This window comes from Triticum dicoccoides, chromosome 3B, assembly GCF_002162155.2.
Source record: "Triticum dicoccoides isolate Atlit2015 ecotype Zavitan chromosome 3B, WEW_v2.0, whole genome shotgun sequence".
Lineage (NCBI taxonomy): Eukaryota > Viridiplantae > Streptophyta > Magnoliopsida > Poales > Poaceae > Triticum > Triticum dicoccoides.
The window spans coordinates 387,867,899-387,880,583 of NC_041385.1; the positions used below are offsets into that span (position 1 = coordinate 387,867,899).

Sequence of the window (12,685 nt, forward strand, 5' to 3'; positions counted from 1 at the left end):
GAGGGAACGCTCGCGGCGGCTAGGGTTATCCCCTCGGTCGCTCGCGGGAGCGGCGCGAGGGTAGGAAGGAGAATGTCTCGTTAGCGAGGCCGTACCTCAATCGATACCCTTACTGATTAGAATCAAACAAAATAGCAGCTGAATCAGTTACGCCCTTCTCCATTGTAACGTCATACCAGTCCTGTTGCCGTTACCATTGTGTGAACCAAACACCTCCTTGGTAACTAGTTAATCAGATGAAATCTAAGTAAACTCTGATTTTTGGAATGTGTCAACTCCATATATGCAGATATAAGACTAGTGATGAATGTTGAACAGATCAACAACAAAGGAACCAAGGGACCAAATTTCAGGACTCGAGTGACAGATGTAACTTTGCATACATGTTGACAAAGCCCATCTAGCAATAGGTTTGACCTGTCTGGAATGGCACATAACTATTGTATAAATATAAGTATGCAAATGCATCGCCACAAACCTGGGATGTCCACTAATGTGCATGTACTCTCCGTGTAAATCTGCCTCCTAGGAGGATTGTACCAAACCCCTTCTTTTCAATGCAATGAAACGCAAAAGTCTTTTGCGTTTTCTCAAAAAAAAAAATGCATCTATGGAATAAGGTGCACAGTTGTTATTTGTGAGTAGCTATTTTCTCTGTCTCGCAAAAGGGGATTCATTAGTTTCTTTACAAATTAATGAACCATAATACGGCATGACAGACTTCCATGTTCTCTCGAGGATGATCATTGTATACAGTACACGCTGTCAATGGAAAGTAGCTTATGTGCCATATAGCTCCATTTATATTAAGGCCAATTCCTGAATGTATAAGAATAGTGTATACTTAAAAACACCCTTATACATGAAAAAGCTTGCAGAGGCAAATCATTCGCTGAAATGACAGATTAAATATTGGAATAGTTCATTGGACTCAAGTTCATAGACAGGTCTTATGTGACCTAAGTTTATGAGGGCATTATTTTGGTCCCTAAACTTCAGAGGTAAGCCCAAGTCAGATATTCTGAGCACTGGCAGCTGGGTCAAACAGAAACTTAATAAATATACCACTCTTTTAACAGAATGGAGAACATTTTTACTCGCTTCCAAAGTGTTCAAAATAGACGCAAACTAAGTTGGGGAACCAAAAGATACTTTAACAGATTCAACTTTCGTTCCACGATATACAAAGATGTAAAGTGCCAATGTATTGTAAGCATACCATCGACATGGACTCGACAGGCTGATTAGTTGCTCGAGACCGTTTTTTAAGGAATGCTTGAGCATTGAAACCGGTTGGTAAAGCATTATCCTGACAAGCAAACCTCTTGAGTTACCACCAAAGAACGTAGTAGACAAATAGTAGTCAGAAAACTTATTAGAGTGATGACTTACAATGAAGTTACGGTAACCACTCATAATCTGTGCAAAGAATCTCAAGAATATCAGCCTGCAAAAAAAAAAGATCCAACTAATAAAATAGCTCCCATGATGCCCACTGGAGAACAAATAGTCCTAAATGTAGATCATGACTGAAGACCCAGAATAGTCTTTGGGGTTAATTCAGGATCAAACCATGCAACAAAGAATCATAAACTCCCTATCTGATTAGTGTCAAGCATATTTTCTTTTTCTCTCAGTTTCCAATTATTTACCATGCTCAGAATGGTAAGATACAAAATAGTATACATGAACTGATTCTGAGCCCGTTCTCATGTAAATATACTTGTGCAGGCAGCCATGCACTATAATTTATCTATTCATATTGTTGTTTAAACCACTAGGCCTACTTCCAGTTGAATGCTGCTACCATTATAAGCCTACTTTCAGTGGAGTGCTAGCACAAACATCCTATTAATTAGCAATTGCGCACAGATACAAAGTAAACATTAACATGTAGCACAGAATTACCTAAGCTGAAAATCATGATCTTGCCCCCATGATTTTGTCGCGGTCCTTAAAGAATAGTCACCCATACTGCCAAGATTGATTTTCATGTAATCAATGGCCACAACATTGGGCTGTAGTAGTTTCAATATCTCACCACGCAAGAAACTATGTTCGCTTTCGGGTATAGGAGGAATGTCTTCCGTGGTTGTTATCCGATTGTATTCGAGATCAACCACCACTACCTGCAATTGCATGCATTGCCATTATCACAACATCATGATGCATCATAATGGTAAAGTTTGAGAAAACAAACAAGGAAAACGCAAGTTTGCATTGGTTGGCCAAACTAACAAAAACTTGGAGCAATAGTGAGACATCATTCTCATAAAATGCATTCAGTATATGCAATATAAGAAGTTCTACATCTAAGCGCATGGTGTATAGAATAAATAAATGCAATTCAACTTCTCTTGTTAAGGCTAGGGTACGGGTACTCTTGAACATTGTTTGTTTACAAATCAGTGTGTTGTTCTCATTGAAATTATTCACGCGCCCAGAAGAAAATCCTGACTTCTCAAAGTTCAGACTATGATGAGGAACAATAGATGAGGAAAAAAAAACAGATGCCACATCTGTTTGACTACTTCTAGATAGTTCCACTCTAGTGTAGTATTTCTTTTTCTTTTTTTTACCCTACCTGCTGTCTCTAGAGTTCTCTAGTTATAAGTAGCTGTGAGTAGAGAGGTGAATCCTAAATAATGTTTTCTAGAGTGTTCCAGCTATAAGTTGAAGTATGTGAAGGCTTCCCAAAGCCCTATAAATAGAGGTCCTCACCTCTACTTTGGAACCCAGACTATGTACCCACTACCTATAATAGAACGTGTTGTTCTTATCTAAGATCTTGGAGTAGATCTTGTGCTCTAGGAGTTCTGGATTGAACTCTTGCTGCCATATCGGCCTACATTCGTCTCTAGAGCAATATCTAGCGCAGCACGTTGAAGCTGTTGCTTGAACACTTGTGTTGTACGCATTGTAGCAGCAAGGTGGAGTTGCTCCTCCACAACCTTTGTGCTGCTTCAGGTGGCATCAAAGCCTCGTTGACCCATACTAGTTCTTGCTGTCCTCTTCGAGAGCAAGCAGCAGCAAGCAATGGAGCAATTGGAGAAGAGGGCTGCAGAACAACAAATCAAAGAGCTGCGTGAAGAAGATCTTAATCGGAGATTTGACCGGCTGGTTGAGATGATAAGAAAGGGTGCCCCCCCTGCTACCAATGAAGGAGATTCATCTAAAGAAGATGTTCATCAAAGAAGGAGAGGTAATCTTGGAGCAAGACCGCCACAACAACATGTTGTTCAACGTGCTTCAAGAAGGCCAATTTATGTTGAAGCTTCTAAAGGTGAGGAATATGATGATGCCCTTGAAGAACCAGATCTCTCCGCATATCGGAGAGTACCCAACCCTACATACGCAAGAGATACATACAAGGTGAAAGCTGAGATCCCAACTTTTAATGGAAATGTTGATATTGAAGAGTGCCTAGATTGGTTATATGAAGTGGAGACTTTCTTTGAGGTCATGGAGGTTCCGGAAGATCGTAGAGTTCCTTCGGTCGCATACAAGCTGAAAGGAGGAGACGGTGCATGGTGGCATCGCGTTCAAGAAGAGCGCAGGCTGAGAGAGAACCTCATGTGAGAACTTGGCAGCAAATGAGAAGTCTCTTGAAAGGGAGATTTTTGCCCGCTGATTATGACCAGATCCTGTTTATCCAATTTCAAAATTGTGCTCAAGGAAATAGGACTGTTTCAGATTACACGGAGGAGTTTCTAAGGCTACAAGTGAGGTGCAACCTTGCTGAAACTGAATATCAACAAGTTGCAAGGTACATCAATGGTCTCAACGATGCTATTCAAGATCGACTAATGATGCAACAAATCTGGTCCATTGATCAAGCACAAGCTCTAGCCTTAAAGCCGAGAGGTTTGTGGGGACAAGAAAGGCAACTAAGGCTCCATATCCTCCATATCCTCATGCCGAAGGCTCGTCTAGGAGTCAGCCTAATAGAGTGGAAGAAAAGACCGCTCCACCAAAGGCAAAACGACCCATCCAGAAGCAAACTAGAGGCAAGGGTAAGTCCAATGAAGGCCCAAAATGCTATAGATGTGGTGAAGAGGGACACATATCCAGCGGTTGCCCACTAAGGAAATTTGTTAACACAACTATCCATGATGGTGAAGGCGATGAGGAAGAATACGAATCTGAAGATGTAGAGGGACAAGAGGTTTGTCAAGAAGAAGGTGAAGAGGTGGTATGTGTGATTCAGCGTCTCCTATGTTCCACACCACAACCTGACGACACACAACGGAAGAAAATATATGAGAGCAAATGCACAGTGAATGGCAAGGTATGCAAATTAGTGATTGATAGTTGCAGTTGCAAGAATCTTTTCTCCCAGAAGTTGGTGAACCATTTAAAGCTTGATACTCATGATCATCCAAACCCCTACACTATTGGGTGGATCAAGAAAGGAGTGAATATGAGGATCACCAAACAATGCAACCTGCCACTTTCTTTGGGCAAGCATTATCGCTCAAATGTGTTGTGTGACATAGTTGATATGGACGCTAGCCATGTTCTTCTTGGGAGACCTTGGCAATTTGATGTGGATACTACACACAAGGGCAAGGAAAATTCTTACTCTTTCATTTCGAACAAGAGAAAGATCATTATTTACCAAACAAAACTGAAGGTAATACCTCTAAGGAGGAGGGGGAAACTATGTTAACTATCTCCCATACCTCTCATGAGTTTATGGAAGACTTGAAGGAGGCAGATTTGTGTGTTGCACTTGCTGTAAAAGGAGAAGAGCACCTAACTGTTGAAATTCCAGCAAAGGTACGTGGTTTATTGGCAGAATTTCAGAACATACTTGGAGAGCCACAAGGTCTGCCACCGATGAGAGGAATTCAACATAGAATTGACTTAATTCCGGGAGCAGGTCTTCCTAATCTTCCACACTGTCGAATGAGCCCAAAGGAGCATGATATATTGAAGGAGAAAGTGGAGGAATTGCTACAAAAGGGGCACATTCGAGAAAGTATTAGCCCATGTGCTGTGCCAGCCCTACTCGCGCCAAAGAAAGATGGATCTTGGCGCATGTGTACGGACAGTAGAGCCATTAACAAGATCACCGTAAGGTATAGATTCCCGATTCCCGGTCTAGATGATATGTTGGATCAGCTTAGTGGAGCAAGAGTGTTCAGAAAGCTAGATTTAAGAAGCGGATATCATCTAATCCGTATCAGACCCGGGGGTGAATGGAAAACCGCCTTCAAGGCAAAGGAAGGGTTGTTTGAATGGCTAGTCATGCCATTTGGACTCTCAAATGCACCAAGTACCTTTATGTGCTTAATGAATCAAGTCCTTTGACCCTTCTTATCCCACTTTGTTGTGGTCTATTTCGATGACATCTTGATCTATAGCAAGGATGAGGATGAACACTTTGATCACATTCGGAAGGTGCTAGAAGTACTAAGGGAAAATGAGCTCTACGTCAACTTGAAGAAATGTGTTTTCCTGCAAACACAACTTCTTTTCCTAGGCGTCATAACATGTGACGGTATTCGTGTTGATGATTCTAAGGTTGAAGCAATCCAAGAATGGCCAACTCCAAAGACCATTTCTGAGGTAAGAAGTTTTCATGGCCTTGCAACTTTCTATAGGCGATTTGTGAAGAATTTCAGCACTGTCATGGCACCAATTACCGAGTGTTTGAAGAAAGGAAAGTTCCAATGGACAGAAGCAGCTGAAGCTAGTTTCAATGAGATTAAACAAAAACTATCACAAGCTCCTGTCTTGGTGCTACCTGATTTCAACAAGACTTTTGAGTTGGAGTGTGATGCAAGTGGAGTAGGCAATGGAGCTATTCTATCTCAAGAAAGGAAGCCCATTGCTTTCTTTAGTGAGAAGTTAAGTGAAGCTAGACAGAAATGGAGTATCTATCAGCAAGAATTGTATGCCGTTTTCAGAGCGTTGAAAACTTAGGAAGTCTATTTGCTGCCTAAAGAGTTCATTGTTCATAGTGACCATCAATCCTTGAAGCATTTTAGAAATCAAAAGCATGTTGACCACATGCTAGCAAGATGGGCAGCATATCTAGAGAGATTTAACTATCTCGTCATGCATAAATCTGGAACAACTAACCGAGTGGTCGATGCTTTGAGTCGTCGTGCATGCCTCTTGACTTCTTTTGAGGCTGAACTTCCAAGCATGGATCAAATAAAGGAGTTGTATGAGAATGATGAAGACTTTGGCCATGTTTGAGTAAAGCACATCAGGAGCCAGCCATTAGGTGATGACTATTTGGTGCAGGATGTCTATCTCTTCAAAAATGATCGTTTGTGCATCCCAAGGAGTTCTCTACGTGACAAACTAATTAGAGAACTCCATTCAAGTGATCTTAGTGGCCATGTTGGACGGGCCAAGACTATCGCTAACCTGGAAGCTCGCTACTTTTGGCCACAACTAAAGAGAGATGCTGGAAAGTTTGTTCAGCGATGCCCTATATGTTAAACCTGCAAAGTCCAAGTCCAGAACACAGGATTATACATGTCTTTGCCTGTTCCTGTTGCTCCATGGGAGGACATCTCTATGGACTTCGTCTTGGGTTTGCCAAGAACAAGACGAGGGAGTGATGTCGTGTTTGTGGTCGTGGATAGATTCTCTAAGATGGCTCATTTCATCCCATGCCGCAAGACAACGGATGCTCATCATGTGGCAAACCTATTCTTCCGAGAAGTAGTCAGACTTCATGGAGTTCCAAGGTCCATTGTCTCAGACCGTGATAGCAAGCTTCTTGCTGCATTTTGGCTCACTTTGTGGAAGCAATTCAGCACTGAATTGAAATTTTTCTTGCACTGCTCGTCCACAAACAAATGGACAAACGGAAGTAGTGAACAAGTTTTTGGGTAATCTGATACGTTGCATTTGTGGAGAAAGAAAGGGACAATAGGATTTGGCTCTATCTCTTGAAGAGTTCTCCTACAATAACTCCAAGCATATATCCAAAGGAAGGAGCCCTTTTTCCATTGTCTACACGAAAGTTCCAACACACGTGGTGGACTTGGTGAAGCTACCATCAAGGGGAAACTCAAAATCAGCATTGTCCCTTGCTGATAATTACACTGAGTTATTTGAAGAGATTCGTGGTGTTCTGGAAGCACAAAATCAGAAATATAAACAATTTGCTGATTTCAAAAGGAGACCAAAATCATTCCAAGTTGGTGATAAAGTGATGGTCTACCTCCGAAAAGAGAGGCTGCCTTTAGGTGTTAAGGGGAAGCTTAGGCAGCGAAGGTATGGGCCCTTCTGTATCATGAGGAAAATAAATGATAATGCTTATGTGATAAATCTTCCAAGCGACATGGGCATATCCAACACTTTCAATGTTGCGGACTTGACTCTCTACCATCCAGAACAAGCGCTCTATGACGATAACTCGAAGGCGAGTTCCAAACAACCAGGGAAGAATGATGAGGAACAACAGATGAGAAATAAAAACAGATGCTACATCTGTTTGGCTACTTCTAGATACTTCCACTCTAGTGTAGTATTTCTTTTTTTTCTTTACCCTACCTTCTGTCTCTAGAGTTCTCTAGTTATAAGTAGCTGTGAGTAGAGAAGTGAATCCTAAATAATGTTTTCTAGAGTGTTCCAGCTATAAATAGAAGTATGTGAAGGCTTCCAAAGCCCTATAAATAGAGGTCCTCGCCTCTACTTTGGAACCCAGACTATGTACCCACTACCTATCATAGAACTTGTTGTTCTTATCTAAGATCTTGGAGTAGATCTTGTGCTCTAGGAGTTCTGGATTGAACTCTTGCTGCCATATCGGCCTACATTCGTCTCTAGAGCGATATCTAGCGCAGCACGTTGAAGTTGTTCCTTCAACACTTGTGTTGTACACATGGTAGCAGCAAGGTGGAGTTGCTCCTCCACAACCTTTGTGCTGCTTCAGACTAGTAATGTTGAACCAAACTTCTTCGCTCTCAAAATATCATAGAACCCTTGCACACATCCGTCTTCAGTTCAGGGTTACAAAACTATAAATATAAAGATTTGTTGTGACTTTATTAATCAAAGCAACAAGAAGCATTCACACATCGGCTGTGAAAGGAAAATGATCCTACCAGCAAAAATAAAAAAACAGGTGGACCAAACCTTTAAAAAGGCTATTTCCACCAGTAAATAAGTACTAGTACGTATTGCCAAGAGAATATAGGCAGGCAACGGCAGAAAAACGGCCAACGGAAACTTCATTTAATGTTGCAACTTACACCATCCATCGTCACTGTAGATGTGTCAACACCTGAATGAAGTCCCATCATGTAGGGAGTCGGAGCATCAATGTAGTCAACACCACTAGAGAATATTATTGGAATGTAGACATGCTGCAGCACAACAAATACGTTGAATGGGGATAATTCACCACATGAGCATAACATAAAATAATGAGAATTTCTGGAACAGATATGAATGAAATCCTCAAGCGCAATAATTATTTCACATATTTGTGAAGCCCGCTAAAGACTCGGGAATAAAAAGGAACACAGTTGAATGAAACCCACCTGCCACCTAATCGGGTATATCAAATGGCATATGGCTTCTGAAACTAGAGTTAATAATGTATACCTGCATTACAAACAAAAGATAAGTCCAGCAAACTTAAGATAAACTTCAAACACTTCCACTTAAGGTGTTGTTCCAAAGTAACAATCCATTCAATTGTAAACCTAAGCTAAGACTGGGATGGTATGATGTTAAAACATGGTCAAGAGTTGCATTGTGAAACTCAACAGACTTGTTAGATCTTAGCAATATCCTTCTTTCAAGCAGAACGGCAGTAAAGAGCTGTATTAGTTTATCAACATCCAGACACTGCACCAATGGCTGGAAGGATATCTGCAACCACAATCAGCTTGGTATTACAAGTTGAATGTGAACAAAATGGAGTATCTAAAATGGTACTGGAAATATGGTCAAGGAACGTAAGACGAAATGGAAAGGAAGCCATACATCAGCGTGAGGAAGCCATTCTTTTGGAGGAGTTTCCGCAGAAAGAAGGCAATTATCAATGGCAAACAAGACACGATCCTTTCCCGGTGTTGGTAATGGAACATTTGACACCACATGGGATATTATATCCCACAAAGGCTTGCTGAAATCAGGGCCGACAAATATTAAGCCATGAAAAAGGTGTAATCCATAGTTTATAAAGCGCATGCATGAACAATGAAAGTTTACCTACAACCGGCAGGAGAAAAACAAAGGACAAATATTTCCTCTAGAGCATCGCGGAGGACTTGGAAACAAGGAGAATGGGACACAAAGCAGATGCATTTATCAGCAAAAGAATTCACCGGAATTTGGTAGGCTTCAATAATATCTTCACAAATTGGATCCCGAAATGCAATACAACTGACGTAAATTTTTGAACCATCTCCCTCTACAAAAAAAATGATGACTATGTTAAGAGGTACCTATGTAAACAATAAGCAATAATAATTTCAACTCGAAGGGTTAAAAACATGTACAAAGTTCGGGAAATGTCAACTACCAACATGACATACCTGTCAAAACTATGGGATAGCTCCTTGGATAGGTGGAGACGTCATTGGCATCCAACCTAGAAGAGTATATTCTTACACCCGCTGGCAAAACACACTGCAGTTATCAATGGACAATGATAGAAAGGTTCAGATTACAATTAAACAAGATTAGGAATAAAATAGACATGATGATATCATGATTGTCATTCAGCGGTTTAAAATTATTATAACATGAAATCAATCACATTCTCTTGTTCACATTACTATCTTTTCTTTTCAGTTATCTGGCGAAGATCTCCACTATTTTATCCAACATTCTCATGGAATTATCCAACATTGCTAAACAAAATTGATAGTTAAAATAAATGCATGGCACGCCCTACCCCTTGCTTTCCGTCCCATGTGTCATTAACATGTTTTTCCGCAATAATACATGGCTTACAGACTTCGACACTGCTAACAAATTTTGGTTGTAAATTATATGTGCTGGTACAAAAAGGTCACGGACAGGGATGTGATTGAACATGCTAAAATAGCATGCCCCTACATAGATCACACGATCACATTGTAACAGTATCCTTCCATGTTCAATTATCTCCAACCACACAGATGTACTGAAGCCAAATTCCCTGCTTCCACCAGTTCATATAGCATCAAATCGTCTGCGTCCAGGTAGAGAGGCCACTGGAGCAAGTTGGGGCACTTGTCCTAGAATGCCAGCATTTTTCCCAAGATAGCAGGATCTTGAACTTTCGATGATAACTTTCAACAAGGAGAGATGAAGGTAACTGTTCAAAGAAGAAACTCTGTTGGGCAGAGCGGTTAAGCCTCTAGTAATCTAGTGTGCACATTGGCCTGAGTGCCTACAGACTCACCCTTATAAAAATCAATCAAACTTGAAACCCAACCGAATCGGGTCAACCTAATCAACAGAATGACTAGGTGGCCGCATAATCTTGAGGCGGCACAATCCCAGTAGTATGGCGAGCAAGCAGTGGCATGGTGCAGCATGTTGAGTATGTATTTTGTGTTGCATGTATATTGGAGTTGTGGCCCACCTCCTAGTCCTGTATAATTGAGGTTGAGGCCTACCCTGTAATTATATATGCGTGCACCAGCACCCCATCAATACAACATGTATTGCAAAACTATTTGTCTACATGGTATCATCTCTGAAGGTCCTGACCTAGGGCGAAGGCGCCACCGCCGCCGCCGCGCCACTCCTCCGCGCCGCCGCCGCTAGGCTAGCAAGTGGCCGTGCAAAAGAACTATCCCCAGCAGGCCAGCAAGTGTGCAGACAATGTTATCACGTCGCAGGCCAACAATCCACGGCGCAGTGTGGCAGCCAATAATTTTCCCAGCCATTCTTAAATTTCTGTCTCGACCGATGCACAGTTGAGTACGCAACTGGCATATACAATTCCAACCTCGGTGCACTAGAGCATCACGAATTCACCTCTACAGATCAACCATTTCGAAGTTAGCAACACGCCAGCCCAATCAAATGCTAAACAACACCAATTTGTCCGTTCACCGAAAATTCGAACGATGGGGGCGGAAGCAGATCGCGGGAGGAAGAACTGAGGCAGCTGGAGGAAAGGGGCGGGATCTGTGACTCACGGTGGGGAGCTGCGGGGGCGGGGGAGGGTAGAGCGCGTGGCCCGAGTGCGGGAACTGGTCGATGAAGGCAGGCATGTACATTTCTTCGGCGCCATGGAAGCCCTTGAGGCCATCCAGCGCCCGGATCTCCGGTCCCAGCCCGCATACCACGAAGTACTCGAAGATCCGTGACGTTGATGCCATCGCCTCTGCCGTCGATCGGCGACAGTCACGCCCACCCGCCCTCCTCCGGAAAGGGATCCTCGGCGCGGTCTGTCTCCGTCGATCTCTCCTAGTTTCGACTCTGCGGGAAAGGAAGGAGACGGTGTAGGCCGTGGGACGAAGGAAGGCGACGGGTCGGGTGGACTTTCTGTTTGTGATCCGTTAGCGAGAAAACAGAGACAGACCCGTTAGGAATATATTTTTCTCACGAAAATGTTAAAATCTGGCGTCAGATTTTTTTAGCGCTACAAATCTGACGACCAAATTTGCGATGCGAAAACAGATATACTCCATATAAGAATTTGCCATGTTTTAAAATAAAAATACCATGTACTAGCACGCTATCCTAAAAATCTGACATCACATTTATGTTTAAATCGCTTTTATAGAACAACCAGTTAGGAATATGGGAGCCATTTTAGGCCTTGTTACCTGAAATCGTCCGTGCTTATTTGTCAATTATTAACAAGGAATATAGAAAAAGACTTTTTCCCACATTATTTTGTATATTTCTCTGGCGACGCTTTGCCTGAATTCCACATCTATCGATTGGATTTGGGGGTTTCTTGAAGAGAGTGAGGGACGGTGAGAGAGATAGAGGAGAAAGATGGGGTTTTGACTATTTGATTACATTTTTTAGGGAGACTATTTGATTGCATGGGAAGTGGTTTTCTAAGATCCACGTAACAGTAAGAGTGTGGAAGGCGAGAGAGTCGCACGGCAGTATGGTGTCTTACAAATACTAGCTGTGTGACGTCTTTCGGCAGCTCCAGCACCGACATAGCGGCGTTCGGATTTTACATCACACCACTAAATTATACAAATTTACAAATTAATTTCATGCTTACCCATAACATATAGAATTTGCAAAAGTTTAACAGCAAACTACAAAAGAATAACAACATACCGGTCAAATAATTTTTAAAAAATTAATTGCAGTCAGTATTTTTTTAATTAATTCTTTGGTCATCATATACATCTATTTTCTAGACAATATACATCACAAACTCTATGTAACTCTCTCAAAATATAACCAAAGCCTATAAAGATCATAGGAATACAGCATGGTAAGTTAATAATGTTTGACTTAGATAACTTGGGCGAAATTTCTAGTGACCCCCTAATTAATCCTAACCATACCCTAACTAATATGCAAAATGTTATCAATAACCTCTCACTGGACATGGATAGGTTTTCTAAGCAACATGCATCATAAACTATGAATAACACTATCATACTTTAACCAAAGCCTATAAAGGTCATAGCAACAGAACATTAAAGGTTTCATGAACTTTTGACTTCACGGACATTTTTTCAAATTCAAAAACACCTAACACAAAAAAAGTGCCAGGGCCTTGCCCTTTTGGGGGCAA

At 41.6% G+C, this 12,685-nt stretch overlaps 1 protein-coding gene across 1 annotated transcript in view; it reads right to left on the reverse strand.

Moving 5' to 3' along the window:
* Positions 1–11,419, reverse strand: part of LOC119276142 (DENN domain and WD repeat-containing protein SCD1-like) — a 29,194-nt gene extending 17,775 nt beyond the window's left edge. The window contains exons 1-10 of the mRNA XM_037557135.1: positions 11,112–11,419; positions 9,513–9,606; positions 9,187–9,388; positions 8,959–9,100; positions 8,744–8,844; positions 8,511–8,574; positions 8,220–8,333; positions 1,909–2,129; positions 1,393–1,447; positions 1,220–1,309 (exon numbers count right to left, since the gene is read on the reverse strand). Coding sequence (XP_037413032.1) covers positions 1,220–1,309; positions 1,393–1,447; positions 1,909–2,129; positions 8,220–8,333; positions 8,511–8,574; positions 8,744–8,844; positions 8,959–9,100; positions 9,187–9,388; positions 9,513–9,606; positions 11,112–11,294 — 1,266 coding nt within the window. The 5' untranslated portion in view covers positions 11,295–11,419. The remainder of the gene's footprint in view (positions 1–1,219; positions 1,310–1,392; positions 1,448–1,908; positions 2,130–8,219; positions 8,334–8,510; positions 8,575–8,743; positions 8,845–8,958; positions 9,101–9,186; positions 9,389–9,512; positions 9,607–11,111) is intronic.
* Between the last annotated feature and the right edge of the window lie 1,266 nt (positions 11,420–12,685).